This window comes from Eurytemora carolleeae, unplaced genomic scaffold, assembly GCF_000591075.1.
Source record: "Eurytemora carolleeae unplaced genomic scaffold, Eaff_2.0 scaffold1160, whole genome shotgun sequence".
NCBI classification, from domain to species: domain Eukaryota; kingdom Metazoa; phylum Arthropoda; class Copepoda; order Calanoida; family Temoridae; genus Eurytemora; species Eurytemora carolleeae.
The window spans coordinates 21661-41419 of NW_019397045.1; the positions used below are offsets into that span (position 1 = coordinate 21661).

The 19759-nt window shown below is 33.0% G+C and overlaps 2 protein-coding genes across 2 annotated transcripts in view; one reads left to right on the forward strand and one right to left on the reverse strand.

Moving 5' to 3' along the window:
• Positions 1 to 9957, reverse strand: part of LOC111711381 (uncharacterized) — a 16956-nt gene extending 6999 nt beyond the window's left edge. Inside the window, exons 1-2 of the mRNA XM_023485724.1 lie at positions 9947 to 9957; positions 119 to 225 (exon numbers count right to left, since the gene is read on the reverse strand). Of these exons, the coding sequence (XP_023341492.1) occupies positions 119 to 202 (84 nt within the window). The 5' untranslated portion in view covers positions 203 to 225; positions 9947 to 9957. The remainder of the gene's footprint in view (positions 1 to 118; positions 226 to 9946) is intronic.
• Positions 3243 to 19484, forward strand: LOC111711382 (exocyst complex component 6B). Its single transcript, XM_023485725.1, has 25 exons — positions 3243 to 3307; positions 3366 to 3504; positions 4268 to 4336; positions 5048 to 5088; positions 5579 to 5685; positions 6269 to 6385; positions 6881 to 7076; positions 7529 to 7671; positions 7856 to 7930; positions 8261 to 8346; positions 8454 to 8509; positions 8738 to 8844; positions 9160 to 9254; positions 10048 to 10145; positions 10448 to 10490; positions 11180 to 11272; positions 12181 to 12293; positions 12709 to 12801; positions 14385 to 14444; positions 14941 to 15037; positions 15831 to 15890; positions 16977 to 17071; positions 17587 to 17721; positions 18352 to 18470; positions 19059 to 19484. The coding sequence occupies exons 1-25, from the start codon at positions 3243 to 3245 to the stop codon at positions 19349 to 19351; spliced, it is 2595 nt and encodes an 864-aa protein (XP_023341493.1). The 3' UTR covers positions 19352 to 19484.
• The last annotated feature ends 275 nt before the right edge of the window (positions 19485 to 19759 follow it).

The following is a 19759-nucleotide window of genomic DNA, read 5'->3' on the forward strand; positions in this document are numbered from 1 at the left end:
GGATAGGAGGGGGGGGTTCCAAAAATCGTTCACTAGGACAGACCCGTGGATAGGTAATTCTTCTTCTAGATATAGTAAATAATAAATATCGGGCTGAATTAAATTCTTCTGAACTAACCTGAAGAATACTATTTAATGTTGCCATTTTTCGTCCATGTTTTAAGGGTTGGATATTCTCTTTAGATAATTCCCACTCTGCCATCTTTTAAATATATTTATATCATTCTGGAATAATCAGTTATTTGAGATAGAATTTAGAAGCGCAATTGATATCAAATGAATATATGATAATGGACAATTTCTAGGTATAAATTCCCGTGTATTTTTTCAGAGCTAGGAACTTATGAATGGTGGATATCAGGATTAATGCTTGATCCACTCTTTTTCTTAATCTCCAGATTAAATAAGGCTTGTTCTCCTCTTGTTATTAATCTCCCGATTAATTAACCGATCGGGATTAAGGCCGGATATCCCATTCTAAAGTTTTCAGCTAAGATTAAATTAATTTCGAAGTGAACGTTATACATCTATTTTACAGATTATTATGAATAAAATTAAAATTTATCAAAAAAAAACTGATCACTTGGCTCGCTAGTCACTTTAAAACACTATAATTTTAACAACATATGATAGATTTCAAAAATTTCCCGCTTCAATGTCGGTTGGCGTTAGTTTTTAAATCCCCAGCTGTATCGCAGGGTTACCACCCTGTCGGACGAAAAAGATTTGATAAAAGCTTTAGCGTGATATAAAATCTTGGCTAAAAAATTTTAAACATTTTTTCTGTACAAAATAACTACAGGGTGTTTTACAAAACATGACATTTAATAAATACTTATTCTTATTTTTAGTTAAACAAATCTTTTGCTTAATTATATTTTGCTTTGAATGATCTTTGGTATCAAACAACTAAACAGATAATGGAAAAAGACATTCTAATTTCTAAACTATTCACTAACTTTCGTGTTTCGTGGGACATTCTGTACTAGTGCACCAGACAAGAGGGCTGGTAACCCTGTTCTCACTAGTTTCTGATTGGATGGACCAGAATTATGTATAACAAACCGTTTCTCACGAAACTGCGTAGAATCTAAACCCGCGTAAACACAACACCGGAAGAATACTACTCGGCATTCATCGCAATGTAAGATTTTCCCCTCCCCCTGAACCTGTCATGCAAATGCAGACTAAAGTTGTTGGTAAAAGAGTGGGGGAGGAAAAAATCGTTCTCTAGAACAGACCCATTTTTTCTTTCTTTTAGGGATCACAAGATAAGGACAATAGTTCCAATCCCTTCTTTCAGGGTTACTAGTTAATTTATTAGCGCTTTTTCATTTTCTAGAAACCAAAAGAGGATTAAAATCGCGCTACAAGTATCTTCAATGAAATAAATCCGTGCAATGCCATGGTCTAGGGATCTTTGAAATGTTTCAAATACTGTGACTCTGTTTATTAAGGATAGTTTGTTAAGTTTAAACCCCTACTCCATAACAATTTCTCGAAACAGTATCTATCCAGGTATAACTCAGATTCTCTTCACTATCAATGTCTCACACAGGACACGATCCACTTGGCTACACTACAATCCAGTGACTTGTAAATGCCACTACTACAATCTCGAGTTATGTCAACCGGACAAGAGCAATCTATTGATTAATGTTTCGAACAGAACATGATTTACACAAGTACAATTGACGTCATATCTGCATCGTTTAGGTTGATCCAAGTCATCAAGATCATCCTCCAGTTCCTCATTAGATACGAATGGAAAATCTCGTCAAGACTCCTTTTGATCCCTTCCATATGTCTCCAATCGGATTCTCCTTATTGCTGATTTCACTGTCGTTTTTGTGTTCTGGTAAGATCTGATGTATCCATGTTGATGTTTGGTTCTAAAATGATATCAGAACCTGTGTTACTGGTTGACCGCTCAACTCCATCCCAGTCTTGGGTTTCCATGAACTTACTACGCGTTTCCATATCCACGTCATTGACAGATAGGAGGGGAAGGGGGTGCTTCTCCTCTTCCAGATGTATCATTCTCCGCAATTTAATCTTTACGTTTGCTTGGATTTCAGGAAGTGGATAAGCTACTTTATTACTTTTGTTGTTAGGCATAATATCCTCCCCATATGACGAGTTTCCAGTTCCTGTTCTAACTACATCTGTTGGATCCCTATACTTAACTGTTGGAGCTGGCATAAGATTTGGAACTTCTCTCATCTCATCTGTTTGCAATACCTCAGAATGTAATAATCACTGAAAAATCCATGAACACCACTATCTCCTCTGAATTCTTTCAATACATCTATGCTAACTAGCTGGGGTTTTCCTCGCTCATACGTACACTGTCATTACATCCACTAATGCTGGGAATATTTTCCGAATAATCTGGTACAGTCCAGACCAATATGATCTTAACCTGTCACAACTTCCAGGTACAATCTCTGGATCAAAAACCCAGACCCACTGTCCAACCTGGGATATGATTGGTTTGTTTGTAGTATTTAGTATTCCGACATACTGTGGCTTGTTGTTTCTCTCTTCAAAGAAGATTCTCAGGAATTACTAGTTACGTAGTATGACGGAGTTATATATATCTACGTACATTGAATGGGTTACTTGCAATACATAATTTACGTATTTACTATGGGACTCTGTTTTTGCTACACAGCCACTAGATTTGATAATTTTTTTGCACGGCACGTACGTCCATAGTGTGCATTTCTCACCTAATTTTCAATTAGGTCCTCACGCCAAATGCCAGACGCAGGCTCAGTCATCATACCCATTTCTCACGCGCTTGTTTCTGTAAATATCCACAGTTCATTTATTGTCTAGGAACAGGGAAAGCACGTCTTGCGGTGGAAACTGAAAAAATAAATCTCAATATTTATCAGTTCCACATAATTTAACAATTTTTAAAGCAATACCATCGACTAATCATTATGTTACAATCAATCAATCACACGAATATATTAAAAAGAGTGCTTACATTTGGTGCATCGACTGAGTGGGTGGAGCACCGTCCACGTAGGTATATTTCTTGACGAGAATGTTTATTTAACCAGATCCCTTATCTCTTAAGGTTCACTCCTTAAATAGTTTAGGTCTGGGAAACAACGTTCTCCAGATAGTTAAGGAATCCGCTCAGGGCTGGGAAACAACGTTCTCCAGATAGTTTAGGAATCCGCTCAGGGCTGAGAAACAACGTTCTCCAGTCAATCTTTAACTCAACATCAATGTTCTACTTCACGTCCTGTGAACAACTCATGGCTGCAGTAACAGGACAGGGTCATGCTCACAGGTAAAGTAGAGTTCAGCGTCTCATTCTTCTTCAGTTTAAACAAGGATTATCATACCAGTGCAATCTTCTTCTGTCGATGTACAGGTACAGCAGCAGCTACTCAAGAACTACTGTTTGTAGTGAAGTCTTCCGATCTCACAGAAACGAGTCAGCTGGGGTCAGGATACAACGATATTGTCCTCAGCGCCTTAACAGGGGTATATATTGTCGATGCACCGGGGAGGAATGAGATCAGGGTACAGCAACGTGTACACTGTTCCCATGTACAAGAAATACAGTACGTTAAAGAATGTACAGTATTATAAAATTTCTCAAACCTTTTGTTTTATATCGTGGAGAAATTATTCAGATTTGCATCCAAGAAAGACCATATAGTTTGGTCTGAAAAAGGCCTCTAATTAAATATTTTAATGAATGTTGTTCAGGGTAAATCTAGCGTTTACATACATAGTTACATTTTAAGGGTTGATGGTATTGCACTTGCTTCCTTTTATATTCAAGTTTAAAATCTTTTCTTTTTGCTTCAATTCACATATAAAATTGTAAGTTATAGAATAAACAGAGTAAATATGCATTTAAAAGCAGGGTTGAATATAGGCTAAATATTATGAAAGTTAATAAAAGTACTTCATATCTTCATATGGTTGATCTGGTGATTATGCTTGAATTCAGTTCAGTCTTGAGTTCTCGATAGGTTTCCTACTTCATCCTTCATTCTAGTTCTTTCCTAAACAGGGCTTAAATATAGGTGTTACACATAGCTAGTTTTAATTCTTCTGCTGCTTTCGAAATCAAACAAGTTAAGCAATTAGCATTAGTTTTAGATTTTATCTTCTTCTTAAATGTTTCATTAAAAAATACAAAGATGAAAAAAAATCAAATAAAAAATCACATAAAGGTATTCAGTTTTTATCAAGAATATTTTATAATTTTTTTCTATTTTTAAAATCTTTGTTTTAGATAAGCATTGCACGAGGACTGGTCCAGCCTGAAGAGAGTGTAGCACATCACCATGAACTGTTTCTACAGGAATATATTTAGATTTCGAAGCGGAAATTAATCCTAAGTATAGGAAACTTATTAAATACATGGGGCTTTGTAACAATAAAACGGAGAAATAATAATATTAGGGAGTATGAAGGGGGGGGGGGGTTCATTTTTACCCCTCCCCCTGTATTCCTCTATTGTACTTTTTTGGCGATATAAAGCTGAATTGACTTCAAAAGCTTATTTATTTTGTAAATGATTGGTAAGATCAAGGGTGTAATGCAAGGAAAGTTAATTGCGGTAGTGAATACTCTGCGTACATAATGAAACCAGTTCTCTCTGGGCGGAATTTGTAAACAAGAATAGATGCATTCGTGTTCGTTTAGTATCCGAGGAGGTTAAAAGTATTTAATTTTGATAATTTTGATAATCCACATAATAGTTTCCTATGACCAGAATATTTCATTGATTTTTTTATGTGAAAGATGGATCCCATGTCAGGCTTTGACATCCGTCTTGTGTTTACATTACCGCCCAGAGACAGTTCACTGCAGTACAAAAGATGTGTACACTTCTGAAATAATTTTCCTTGCCTTACATCCTTGGGTAAGATAATCCGGATATTCCATTGACCATGATTAAGTTACAGATGAAACAAAAGTGTAAAAAAAATTTTCAGACAACACCAAATCTCATTTTTTTATTATCTTCCAAACCGATGTGGGCTAAAAATCTGAGATATTTTTCCGATAGGAAATTGAAGCTGTGGATGAGTACTGGGGGCCAACATTTAGGTAACTTTAAGGGACTTCGAGGAACCCATTATTTGAAGAGGAGAATGTCCGATTCACAGTTAAAAATTTTCAATTTTGGGGTTTCTTTTAGAGTGATATATGGAGCAGAGACATGGAAGAAATTGTTTTAAATTTAACAATTTAGGAATTAAATACAACAGTGTTGCTTGGATAAAGATGTGAATCGGACAAGTAACTTTTTTCAAGTGAGGGATCAGTTGAAATTACGTTTAACCGTAAATAATATTTATGTCGAGATATTTGAGGGAACAAAAGTAACAATTTTAAAATTTTATCATTCCCATTCAAACTGGGAATGGGGTATTCAATTAGGAAAATGTTTTTATATTTTTATGACACAAGATGAGTAGAATTATATTAATAATTAATGAGATGAATATTATAAATATCAATAATTAATTATGATTGATAATGACTTAAACAACTCATTAAAAAAAATTGTGATTTTAAATATTTAATTGTCTTTCAGGGGAGTTTACGAGAGTGGGGATCACGAAGGGTTCTTGGAGAGATTAGAACAGAGGATTAAAAAACATGATGGAGATATTGAGAAAATGTGTAGTCATCATTATCAAGGTTTAATATCCATCAATCAACTTTAAACTTAATTGTTTTGATCAGAAAATCAACCACTTATTTGACCAATTATTAAATATCTTTGTTTAACTGTAAATTGACCATTTAATCAATCAATGATTGATGAAAAATCAACCAAATAATCGGACAAATATAAAAGTTATTTAATCAATTATCAACCGTCTTGTTGCAAAGACATTTAGTTGAAAAATTATTCCCCCTCCCCTTACTTTTCCAATTTTTTAAACACTGAATTATAAGGGTAAATAAGAAAATAACTTAATTTGGCGGACAAACTTGCCAGTTTATATCCAATTTTCCATTTTCCGACTCGAAAAATTTCTTGCTAATTACTTTTGCTAAAATGTTTTTTTTTTCACTTTTTATTTTTGTACTTGGATTCGGACCCGGATTTTAAAATAAATTAATTTTAGGATTAAAATTACCTGAAAGAGTACCTTTTGAAGTTTTTACTTTTCACTCCTAAGTATCAAAATTCATTCTTGGGGGAATATACTTAAATATACTGTTGTTGGCTCATTGAACTCGCATCGTAAGCACAGGAATATTAATTTTTATTTAGGTTTTATCGACTCTGTGCGTGATCTATTACGTGTGCGCAGCGATGCAAGTTTGTTAAAACAGGAAGTTTATAATATAGACCAGGAAGTAAGAACAAGCTGCATAAAACTTATCCAAGGTAGAAACATTATTTTCTCATTTATCTTGTAAAAAATTTAGATTTGAGAGATAAAAATATTTTCTGATAATTATAGCAAGAAATTAAAGAAAACATTTGATTAAGTTGTTTATTATTTTTAATTGGTTTTTAAACTTTTTTGAGCCGTGGTCAAACGGATTTATTTAAATTGCTGAATTCTGCATTTTTTAAAAACACACTTAAAACTTTTTTCTGTCAATTAAATTGGCAAGATAAGAACATAAAGATGAATCATGAATGCAAAAAATTCAAGAATGATTACCATTCGCTAACAAGTAACAGAAGAAAACTGTTTTGTATTTATAAGAGATAAAAGTATATTAACAAAGCTAACAGATCTGATTTGAGGGCATTTTCATTTCGCACGAGTTGTTAAACAATACCTATGCATTGTTGTCTTTGATGTTTTTTTGGGGCTAATTTTTGTTTCAATTGAACGAACAAAACAAAAAAAATAACAGATTTTTTGTAAAGGATCTGAAAAGCTGGTGAAGGCGCGCACAGTTGAAGCCAATATTTCTTCCACAATCTCTGCGCTCTCTCTTTGCTTACCCGTTCTTCAGATGTTTGCAAAGTTATCAAAACAAATGCGGGAAAAGAAATATCATCCGGCTTTGAAAACTTTGGAACAGCTTGAACAAACTCATCTTCCTAGGATAGCCAATTACAGGTATCCATATAAATAAAACTTTGTACGCGTGAATATAATTTATGAACCCCTTGACCTGAATTGCCTCAAATTCTTATTGGGGAACTCGAGACAACTTCTTTGCTTGGATGCTTTTATAAGAGGAAAAATAGATAAATTCGTAATTTAAGACCAAGCGCGGGTAAACGGCGGGAGTATCAATGAGTACCTTAGGCAACGCTGAGTTCCCAAGCTAGTTTGCTTATTGAAGCTGAAAAACTAGTACGTATATATTTATGTTGCAAAAAATTCGGTCGAGTAGTGTCAGTACGGAAGACTTTAGAGCGCGTACCGTGTAGGTGGGTTGGAAGAAAGGTCTTATTCCCCCCAATGTTGAAGAACCCGAATCGCCATCGGGTGAGCGCACTCAAACACCACCAAAATTTGATACAAGCTAGCCAAATAATAACAAATCTTTGATTTATTTTTTTTAGATTTTCTAAACAAATGCGGGAACAGATTCCAAAACTCCGGGAATCCATCAAAGAAGCGTCTATGAGAGACTTGAAGGATTTCTTGGAGAACATTAGAAAATATTCGTCAAAAATGGGAGAAATTGCTATGAGACATGCAGCAGGAAAAATATTTAAATTGTTCCGATGAGTCATCAAATTAAGTCAAGTTTAGATGTGAAAGGGAACCCAACGTGGACCCCCCAGTTTGCTTATTATTAACATTTCAATCAAAGTGTGGAATTTTTCATGATTTAATTAGAGTTAAAATAAAAAATACGAAACTATTTAATATAAAATTTGATTCAGAGTTGATAGACCTAGATGATGGAACTGTTTCAAGCCCCAGCAAACCCAGGCAACCAGAACCAAATCCTTTCACAGGTCTCTTCAAATTTTATGTAAAATATCTTAACATATCATAAATAACCCGTGTCAGATACAATATTCTAATTATGGCAAATACCAAAACAACTTTGTCAAATAGCACAAAATCATGAGTATGCAAAATAGCAAAACCTTTTTATTGTCAAATACCAAATGTTTTTGTCAACTACCAAAAAAAGCCGTTTTTTTTTGTCAAATATAATATCTGAAATGAGTTAAATATTTTGAGTCAAGACTTTCCATGACAAATAATTAAACCAACCTACCTACCTACCTACCTACTTATCTATCTATCTATCTATCTACTTACCCACCTTCCTACTTCAGGAGAGATTGAGTATGAAGCCCTTTCTGAGTCCCAATACAGTGCTGAAGAGGAGCTAAGTGCCCCGGATTTAGTAGATTTCTCCCCGGTAAATAGGACGTGCTTCATGCATTGTTTGATTCTTCTAATATCCCGGATTTTCAGCTTACTTATTGGATAAGAATTTATCTATTTTTACAATTATTTTTTATAAAGGTATACCGATGTCTTCATATCTACACTGTTTTGGGGGAAAGAGAAATATATGAAAGGTAAAATAGTATTTTTTTAAAAGTTTATTTTGCTTTCCAATTTAATCTGTCGGTGGCAATGGCAAAATGTTATTTGATTAATTGAATTATTGTTGATTGGACTTAAAGGTCTAGTTAAATGGCTCATTGGTCCTTCATATTGCGTTGTTTGATTTGACATGATGAGATGAAACGAATGATTATTTTTTTGAATCATTGATTTATTTGATTAATTGATAAAATCTGTAGGTATTATCGAAAGCAGCGTGCCCAACAGTCTGCTCTGACCCTACAGCCACCTAACAATATGCATGAAGAGATAGATGGATACAGGACATATTTCCACGGAATTGTAGGTAAGTCACACCCTTAATTGATTTTTAATTTTTGAAAAACAATATTTTTATGGCGCCTTTTCTGATCGTGCCACATCTTTAAATTGTCATCATTTTTATACAAGGGAAAATTATCACAAATTTTCTTTTATAAGATCTGTGGAGAAGTTCAACCACAAGAATTCTTTTTAATCCCGCTTAAGCACACAATTTGAAATTTAGAGTTTGGATTTTCTTTATCGATATCAACAAATAAAAACAGGAAAATCCGCCATTTTTTTCTTCAGTACTTGTGTTTTATAATGTACGAATTTATTTTGTTTTGAAATTGTTCAGGTTTCTTTGTATGCGAGGATCATATTCTGAATACTGGTGGAGGACTAGTTAGCCGAGGATACCTAGAAGAAGTTTGGTCTGGAGCACTTACTAAGGAAAACAATCACATTAAAGGGGCTGTAGATCTAATTTTGAATGACACTGCATTTGAAGAGGGGCATGTCCAACTCACAACGGCATCCTTTAGCCCTTTTTTATGCTCAAGCAAAGGTCAAAACGGTATCGTTGTGAATTGGTTATTCTTTCAAATAAAGGGTCACTTAAAATGACATCTTTTTCGCATCAAGGAATGTGAAGTGTCAAGAAACATTGAAAAACATGCCTCCAATTCTTTCATGAAAATTACATTCAAACTAATAATTCGGAGTCCGCGATTTAAAAAATTCGGGAAAATATGGCTCGGGTCTACGCCGTCGTTGGGCCTTATTTACGGCTTGAGCTTTCGGATTTAATCTTCATCTTATTTTCCATACAGTTGAGTTTTAAAAACCGGTTTAATATTATATTTGGCGGATTTTCATGGTAGGAATTTGCGCATTCTGGGTTTTTATGAGAACAAGACTTAACATTGAGTCAATTATTCTCCACTAAAACCAACCAAGGTCGGTTTTATTTTCATTGGGCCTAACTCCTTAAGTCGAGCCGAAGATCTTGCAGCTGTCAATTACGTGACACAAGCTGTCGTCAGAGTTGGGTCATAAAGTTGGGTTTAAGGAATTACGGCTTGAGCCGAAGATTTTAAATCGCGGGCTCAGGAGAAATTAGTTGGAAATATGCCATTTATAACCTCTTTTGGGACTAATGTCCCCTGCAAATAAAGCCTTAAAAAATATTCTGAAAATAACTTAATAAAAGTTTTATTTCTGTATACTGATTGTGCGAGTGTAGATTGTTATTACGCTTCGTACGAACTCTGCGTACTGTACCGAGGCTGCAACGATGCTGAAGATAAAAAATCTGATAATGTTATTTGCCAGCACACTCAGGTATAAACACAAGATAATATAGGGGTATATATTTAAAGGATAAGACAAAAAAGTATAATAAAAGCATATTCTTCTTTAAAAAAATTCTCGTGAATTTCTTTGATTTTTTCAAATATACCTACATTTTCACTTTACAGTGTTGTCTTTTCTAATTAAAATGATTTTTTTATTGTGTGGGGGGGGGGGGAGAATTATCAAAGCCTTGATAATCGAAGATTTTATGTCGCCTCTTAATCATCTAAAATCTGAATAAATCTTGTCATTATTCACCTCAGTATATCGATTTAGTTTTTAATGTTTAGAAGTTACGGTTACACAGTGGACAAACTATACCAACTGCTCCAGGTAAAGAAACTTATTAATGACTAGCTGAAGTTCCCAGCGATGCCCGTGGAATTTTAAAGTAAATTTGAAAAAAAAATCATAAAAAATATTTTCCATTTTATAAAAAAACCATATTATTTTAGCCAATGTTACAAAAAATTCAGCCAATTTGGTCCAGCCATTTGACCTGCTATAAATGACATAAATATAGATACATGAGCGATGAGCTTTATCATATAGATTACTTTAAAATCCATTTATATCTCTGCTACGTGATATTCAAACTATAAGTTCTGCTGGATCAAATAGCTTTGAAATACAAAATACCATTAGGTTTAAACTCATTAAAGTAATCCAGGTAGAGTATCAAGTGTTGCCCATGTTGGTTTATATTATTATAAAAAAATTACTCTATACGTTTATCCGAGCTTGGTACAGTGAATCCCATTTTTATAATGTTTTATTACATATTTAAGATCAAATGCCGTGGAATAATGAGTTTAATATTAATACATCAATTGTATTCATAAATCATGGCTGTATTAAACTTATTTTTCCGCGGCATTTGATCTTAAATATGAAATACAACATTATAAAACACTCTTGCTATGAATTCATTTATCTGGGATTCACTGTATGAAATGAAGATTTTAGCTGAAATGCCCAGCGTTGCCCGTGAAATATTTTTATCTATTTATCTCTGTTTCTAGGAGCTACGGGATCATTATAACGAGGTTCTGATGCAGAGATGGGTTTCAAGATTTAGAGATATTTTTGATTCGGATAATTATCATCCTATACAGGTAAATAAAGTAATATATCTCTGTTTTTTTTGACTTTGAAGACTCGTTAGAACCACAGGAATGTTTTCAGCTTTCATTAAAAAAATATTGGTTGAATAGAATGACTTCAAAAAGAAAAACTTAGTTTTCAGTCAAAGCTGGGTTCCCAAGCTAGCTAGTGCTAGTGAATGTTAATCATACTTTTTGCCCCTTTTTTCTCCTTCCAATCCCCTAAGGACCGGTTAAAATTTATTTTATTAGTGAGGGAAATTATTTTCTGGCAAAAATATCCCTTGCAAGATTTTTTTCTTCGCTCATCTCTTTTTCAGCATAATTGTCCTAGGATAGGATGTATGATTGACAATGGTACCTTTGTCTGATCAAGGATGAATGAGAAAATCGTTGTTTAGCTGAAAATTGATTGTTTTCAATTTTAGTTTCTCTTTAACGTGACCTTTATAATGCTGCAGAGAAAAAGCTGGAAAATATTTAAAAAAGCCAGAAAACGACGATGTCTATTTTAATGATGCTAAGATAAAGAGGGGGTGGGGGTGAGTGCACTCGCCTGATGGCGGTCTTGGTTCTTCAAACGGGGGGAACTTTCAGATCTTTTTCCTGATACTCCTGAATAGTACCATGGCGAATCGGACATGCTATTTCAAGCTATGAATGCGCTCCACAGTCCCTTTAACTGAAATTTTAAGGGTTTTTCGTATTTTTTTCTGTTTCCTTTTTTAGCTTTTTTATTTTGTCATTTTGTCATTTCCGTTACATTTAGGTTTTAGGTAGATAGTAGTACTCCTGTCAACTCATTGAACATTTTTTGTTTGTAAATTCCTAAATTTAATGTCTTTTTCGTTATTTGTCATTTTTATCATTTTTACCACGGTTTTTGTCATGTTTATGTGCAATTGTTTGAATATCCGTAGGTAACAACTCCTGTTGAGTATGAAATGATCACATCCTCCTTCCCCTACCATAGTTCAGCTCTGGACCTTCAGGAGTTCCCTAAACAGTTCCCTTTCTCGGCGATGGTTCCAAGGTGCGTCATGTTTATTATCAGAAGTTGAATCTAATAAAAATCTGGAATAATTTTATAATTTATTTAATCTTTTTACGTTGTCTATGTTTGTCTATATTTTGTTTGTCATTTTTAATATTTGACGAAACTGGTAAACCGATCGGGCCCAATTTATTGGTAATAATGGCCAGTTGTTAAAATAAAATTGGCCTTTTTATAGTTGATTTTAAAATGCAGGAATGTATTTAAGATAGAGCAAAGATTTCACAAGAAAGACAAGCTCTAAGTAATACACTATCCCCAAAAATATTTTATTTTTTTTTTGCCTCCGAAGAAATCCAATGAAGCAATAAAAAACTTTTTAAAATGTTTTCGTTTCTTATTCCCTATATTAATGAGGTGGTGGGGAGTTAAATATATCCTGAATCTGTTTCAGGGTGTATACTGAAGTCAAGGAGTTTATAATCTCATGTTTGGAGTTCTCACGTGATCTTCAGCTTACACAGACGGATCTAGACGAAACTGTCAGGTTCAGAACATTTAATAATCAATCAATTAAGCAATCAATCAATTTCTCAAACGATTATTCAATCAATTAATCAAGCAATCAATTAAGTAAACAATCACTCAGTCAATTTATCAAGCAATCAAATAATCAAACAATCACTGAATCAATCAGTCAAGCAATCAATTAGTCAAGCAATGAATTAGTCAAGCAATCAATTAATCAAGCAATCAATTACTCAAGCAATCAATTACTCAAGCAATCAATTACTCAAGCAGTTAATTAATCAAACAATCAATTAATCAAACAATGAATTAATCAATTAATCAGTTAATCAAACAATCAATTAAACAAACAATTAATTAACCAAATTGTTCTTTAACCAAGCAATCAAATAATCATTTGATTAATCAAGCAATCAGTTAATCAAACAAATAATTAACCAAACAATCAATTACCCATTCAATCAATTAATAAAACAATCAATTAATCAAGTAATCAAGTAATCAAGTACAAGTAATCAAGTAATCAAGTAATCAAGTAATCAAGTAGTCAAGTAATCAAGTAATCAAGTAATCAAGTAGTCAAGTAATCAAGTAATCAAGTAATCAAGTAATCAAGTAATCAAGTAATCAAGTAATCAAGTAATCAATTAATCAATTAATCAAGCAATCAATTAATCAAGCAATCAATTAATCAAGCAATCAATTAATCAAGCAATCAATTAATAAAACAATCAATTAACAATGCAATAACTAATCAAGCAATCAATTTATCAAGCAATCAATTAATCAAGCAATCAACTAATCAAGCAATCAATTAGTCAAGCAATAAATCAATAAAGTAATTATATAATAGAGCAATCAATTAATCAAGCAATGAATTTGTCAAGTAATCTATCATTAATAAATTAATTATTGTCAATTTATCAATTGATATCTATTAAATATTTCCAATCACTCTATTAATCAATGTAAATCATTATCAATTAATTAATTGGTATTAATTATTCTATCATTATCTATATCAATCAATCAACCATTATCAAGTAATCATTTAAAATCAAGCATTTATTCCCATAAAATCATTATCTGTCCATTATTGTCCAATAATCATTACCATTGAATAAAAAAGATATTAAATTGAATCAATTGATTATTTAATATCAATTAATCTCAAATTATCAATTATAATTTCAATCAATGTTAAGGAAATCAATCTGTATTGAGGAAAAAATTATTATCAATCAATCAATATGATTAAATTAGTTGATAGAATTTCTTCCGGGTTTTCAAGATCTAGAGAAATGATAGTGGTTAGGAGTAGGGATGTTTATTTTCCACTAAATTTTTTAAGTAATCCCCTTGGGCTGATTTTTTAATGAATTGGAAAAAAATGAATTTCTTATCAAAAGACATTTTTTTTATCCTTTTGATACTTTTCCTCAGAAGATTGATCTATTTTTCCCGTAAAACAAATTATTTTTCCCAGTTTAGCGAAGACGACCTTTAAAAGAACTTCTGGGGAAAAAATGATTTTTCCACGATAGGGGTGGGGAAAGAAAATTCCACCCCTGTAAGGTTTTTTTAGTACACGCTTTATTTCAGACGTTCAACCAACCTTCTTCTCACGAGAACATTGTCTGGGTGTCTCTCATCCTTAATCAGGAAAAATTAACATTTGAAATAGTCTCCAAAATAAAGAAATTTTAATCTTCAATGATATACCAATTAAAAAACGTAAAAGTTATTGAAATTAACAAATTGCTTAAAAGATTGCATCGGAAGCCAAATTGAATATTAATTATCAACAAGTTTGGTTGAGTTGTTCTCAAATTATAATTTAAAAGATTTGTCTGTACTTGTTAACAGTAAAATCTTTGAATTATTAAAATTCAATTTTTAAAAGTCGTACTTTTCAATATCTACTAAAATTTAAAACTTGAATTTTCTAATTAAAGCACAAAGGGTCATTAAAGTTAAACAAATTAATAAAAGTTAAATTTTGGAAGCAACAATTTAAAATTAATCTTTATTTGAAATTTGAAATCTTACTAAATCTCAACAATTACATGTTAAGAGTATGAAACTATTAAGAGGATTTTATCTTGAATTTTGAGTCAAAAATTTATTTATACTTTAACACGTTTAATTTTTTTATTAGAAAATCTGGTCTGAGTCTTCTGCAGTTAATACAGATAGTGATAAATACAGTACACTTAGAAGATACAAACATATACCTGGAGGACTATATTACAGAGGTTTGTACATTGTACACTGTACAGTACATACATACATTTACACTTAGAGGATACACACATATACCTGGAGGACTATATTACAGAGGTTTTTACATTGTACACTGTACAGTACATACATACATTTACACTTAGAGGATACACACATATACCTAGAGGACTAAATTACAGAGGTTTGTACATTGTACACTGTACAGTACATATACACATGTACACTTAGAGGATACACACATATACCTAGAGGACTATATTACAGAGGTTTGTACATTGTACATTGTACAGTACATATACACATGTAAACTTAGAGGATACACACATATACCTAGAGGACTATATTACAGAGAATTGTAAATTGTACACTGTACAGTACATATACACATGTACACTTAGAAGATACAAACATATACCTAGAGGACTATATTACAGAGGTTTGTACATTGTACACTGTACAGTTCATATACACATGTTCACTTAGAGGATACAAACATATACCTTGAGGACTATATTACAGAGGTTTGTACATTGTACACTATACAGTACATATACACATGTACACTTAGAGGATACACACATATACCTAGAGGACTATATTACAGAGGTTTGTACATTGTACACTGTACAGTACATATACACATTTATTTATTTGTAAACATAAGGAGCAGCACATGTTATGAACTAGAAATTAGTGATCTTTAACACATTATGTTTATTTCTACACACATTTTCAATTCCATGATGAAGACAATTTTAGCTCTATCTGCAGTTCTTATTTTAACTTATTATGAATTTGTTCTAGGTTACAGAGGTGGAAGATATTAATCAAGTTGCCAGGCTTCAAGCCAGATCTATGTTTAAGGTAATTATTTATTAATCATTCTCTCTCAGTGTACATTCAGCTTTCAGAAAAGCAACAATTGAGTCTTAGTATAGGCGCTTCTGAAAGTATTCAGAGATACAGGGTGAGAGAGAGAAAATGGACAGCTAGAGAAACTTCAGCTAGGGGGTGTATATGGAGGGAATATACCCCTGCAAACAAATGGAAAAGAAAATAACGTTACCACAATCAACATTTTAGGCCTGTATTCATCTTTTAACGCTGTATTACCCTGGAGAATGGAAGTTTTTAGCTAGCTAGATCCAGATTTTCCTACTGAGAGCTTTTATTATACTCCTTGACAACAAGCCTGGTGAGCTGTTATTAACCACCTGTCGGCAAGACGTTGATTCTTTCGATTGAAAATGGTTCTATGTTTAAGCATCAAGATGCCAGTTCCATGTACAAGAATCTTTCCCAGATTAATCTTACAAGAATCAAGAGATTGTTTGTCGAAAATATCCACTCTTTTCCTAACATTTCTTATCCCATAATTCTGACATTGGATCCTTAACATTTCCAAACCACAATAAGCATTGACTGTAAGAATATATATAATGAATATGAACAATCTGGATCAAAAAGCTACATCATCGATCCGCACGCATTCCACAATATATCTCATCAGACATCTCTGCATGAAACACAAACATTAACTTTCTACTTTACTTAATTTGAAATTTATGGCGCCAAGATATCAAATTGAAAAAATAGTATGAATAAGAAAATCGCAAAAAACGCTGCAGCTCTGGGCAATATGCGTGAAACAAAATCAGAAATATGTGTCAAAATTCATTTTTCTCCTTTCTACAAGGGAGAATACAAGAGTGGAACAGAATGTAATTGTATGATCAGCTGAAAAGAAGATACAATAGACAGAAAAAATTCACTCCTTTTAAAATTTTGTTATCTCAATTTAAAAATGAATGGAAAATTTTTTCTTTCATCCTTCATGTACAAGTTCATGTATGCTGTGTAAAATGTATTCAACTGTACTGCTTTTCTCATTATTTGACAATACAGTACAGCATAGTATAGTACATTGCAGTAAAATGTATACTTGTCTAGGATATCCGAGCTGAAGCTGAGGAGCATATTTATAAGAAACTGGTTTCTAAAATGGATGAGTTCCTGGAGCTCGCAAATTATGATTGGATGCTCAGGTAAAGTATTATTCAAATGTTTTTTGTATTTTGAATTTGATTTTAATCTAATCTTAAATTAATTATCTCTTTTTGTCTTTATGGCTGGAAACCGTTCCGTTATAAAACAAACGTCACAAACCGTCCATTTTTCAATCTTTAACGAACGGAAATTGCCGATCTTAAAAATGTAAACGGTTTATGGAAAACGAAGTGTTTTAAAATAGCGAAGAAATTCGGTATTTTTTCATTTAGAATTATATGAAAACGGAAAATAAAAAATAAATTTTACATGAATTCGTTACACGAATTTTGCATTAAATAGTCGGTCATAAGTTGGCACCATTAACGATTTCTAAAATATCTTCTGTTTATGCGTTTAATAAGATTTAGGTCGTTAACGAACGGAAAATACCGATAGCGAACAGAATGTATATTTTTTAGCTGAAGAACAAACGCGCTGCCACCTTATGAGTGAAAGCTGATTTTTGTACGATTATAGCTTACCGTTCAAATTTACTCATCCGTCTATCTAGTGAGCCCCGTGGGACTGCATCCCCCTGGTTAATGGACCTGATTGCCTTCTTGAAATCAATATTTGATTCCTTCACTAATCTACCGACTAGGCTCGCCCAGATGTGTTGTATGACGTCATGTCAACATCTCGCCAGGTAATATTTTATTTCAAATGAACCCATGATACTGTGGAACAGGAAGACGACTGTTAGTTCCATGTTATGGTTCTTATTAGTCCAATGAACTTGAAACACATCAGTTCTGAGGTTTATTTTAAAGGTAAATTTTAAGCTATTTGCTTCATATAAACACACACTGCACACAGGGTTGTTAAATGTCGTCTTCCTATCTCACAGTTTTTAAGGAGCAACATTTTTCAATTATAATGTTTATTTGAACGTCAAATAAAATGATTTCTTCGGTTAAAGAAGACCAGATTAAGCCTGAAAATTGAAAACGTGTGAAAGGGAAGAGAAAACTAAAAATCTAATTTAATTCTGATTTAAAGTTACTCTATATTAATAGAGTGTCCTGTCCGACTCACAAAAGTACCCAAAACGCTTTGTGTGATCAAGAATGAAATTGATATCCATGTTTATCTAAATTTTTATCCAATTGTGCATTTTTATCTTCCACACCATTGATCAGATAAAGGTTTAATGGATACCTTTGGGAATTGGGCATGTCCATTTTAAGTTGGAAGGTGACTTTTGTTTGATTTATTGCTTTTGTATTTGTTATTTATTTATTTTTTAAATGTGTGCGTCAATATCTCCATTGTTCAGATCGATAATGAACATGATGACCTCGGACAGCTTGAAGAGTATCACCACTGGTGCCTTAGGCCAGCTTGACCTCGACCTTTGTCAGTGTGAGACGTTTGCTGTGAGTGAACCAGTTCCAGGTAAACTTAAACGAACTGTCGACTCAAGTTCGAATGAGGCTAGATTCACAATGGTACCCGAATATCATTGTGATATTCTAGTTTTTACATCTAAATTTTATATATTTCAATTGTGGTTCTTTGCAAATTTTAAAACCCACGGTATTTGTCCATTGTTACCTAAATAAATAGTTTTAAGACCAGTACTGATAGGAGATCTAAAAACAACGATTTCACTGGTAAAAGTTTTAAGATTTTATGCTATTGAAAATTGTGATTTTAAGAGAAAATTCATAAAATAATTCATTATATCATGGAACTGCCGCTTTGACCTAAAATTTATATTTTGGACCCTCAAATTTATATGCAGCCCGCGGGTTGCGAGACGTTATATATTATTTGAGGGTTAGATTAGGTTACCACAATTTCTGGGAAGGTGAGGGGGAGGGGGTGTTTGAAATAACTCACTCTCGGAAAAAATGAAATAATCACAATTAGGACTAAAAGAGAAGCTAAAAAGATTATCTTCAGTTCAAAAATAAAAAAATAAAATACGAATACCGGATATCATCATTTCCCCCTTCCTAAAATAACCTTTTAATAATTCAGGTTTGGAGGAAGGTATCCTACTAATGTGTTTTTCCGACCTACGTCAGCTATTGGATCTATTTGTTGCCTGGGACTGGGCAACCTATTTCGCGGATTTTGGTAAACCCGAGAAAAATAAATATCAGAGAGTACAGCCGGCCACCGCCCTGCTAATCCTAGACAAGTTAAGGGAGGCGGATAAAAAGTCCATGTTTGGGAATATTAGTTTGAACAAGAAGGAGAGGGACAAGGTCAAGCTCCTGGAGGTGGTCACCAAGCAACTGAAGGGGTTGGTGGTTCAGACATCTTCATAGCAGAGGTTCTAGTGGGGTGGGGGGCAACAATAACATTGGGCACTGGGCAGAGTGTAGATTTGGCAATAATACATGAATACGGAAAAATTTGTAATTAGAAAATTGAAATTAGACCAAATACTACTTGAACGATTCAGTGATTTTTCTATAAAAAAATTCAAACAACTCTTTTTTCCTGTAATTTGGTAAAAAGTATTGCGATATTAGGTTATATTTCTATTTCACTTATTTTGTAAAGATGTATATTACTGATATTACTAAGGAGTATTGGTGTTCTAAAAAGTGAATTTGAATTTCAAAATGAAGTTGCTGCTATGGTCTTAATTGCTTAATTGGCACGAACTTGAAGTATGATCAGAAAATGATCACAAATAATTCCTGTGGTTTTAGAAGAATTAAGTGGACTCA

Excerpts from the sequence above, each read along its gene's own strand:
- LOC111711382 (XM_023485725.1), top strand. The coding sequence starts at position 3,243 with ATGTTCTACTTCACGTCCTGTGAACAACTCATGGCTGCAGTAACAGGA. Across the intron at positions 8,845-9,159 it reads ATATTTCCACGGAATTGTAG|GTTTCTTTGTATGCGAGGAT; the intron begins GTAAGTCACACC and ends GAAATTGTTCAG. Across the intron at positions 10,146-10,447 it reads TTATTTGCCAGCACACTCAG|AAGTTACGGTTACACAGTGG; the intron begins GTATAAACACAA and ends TTTAATGTTTAG.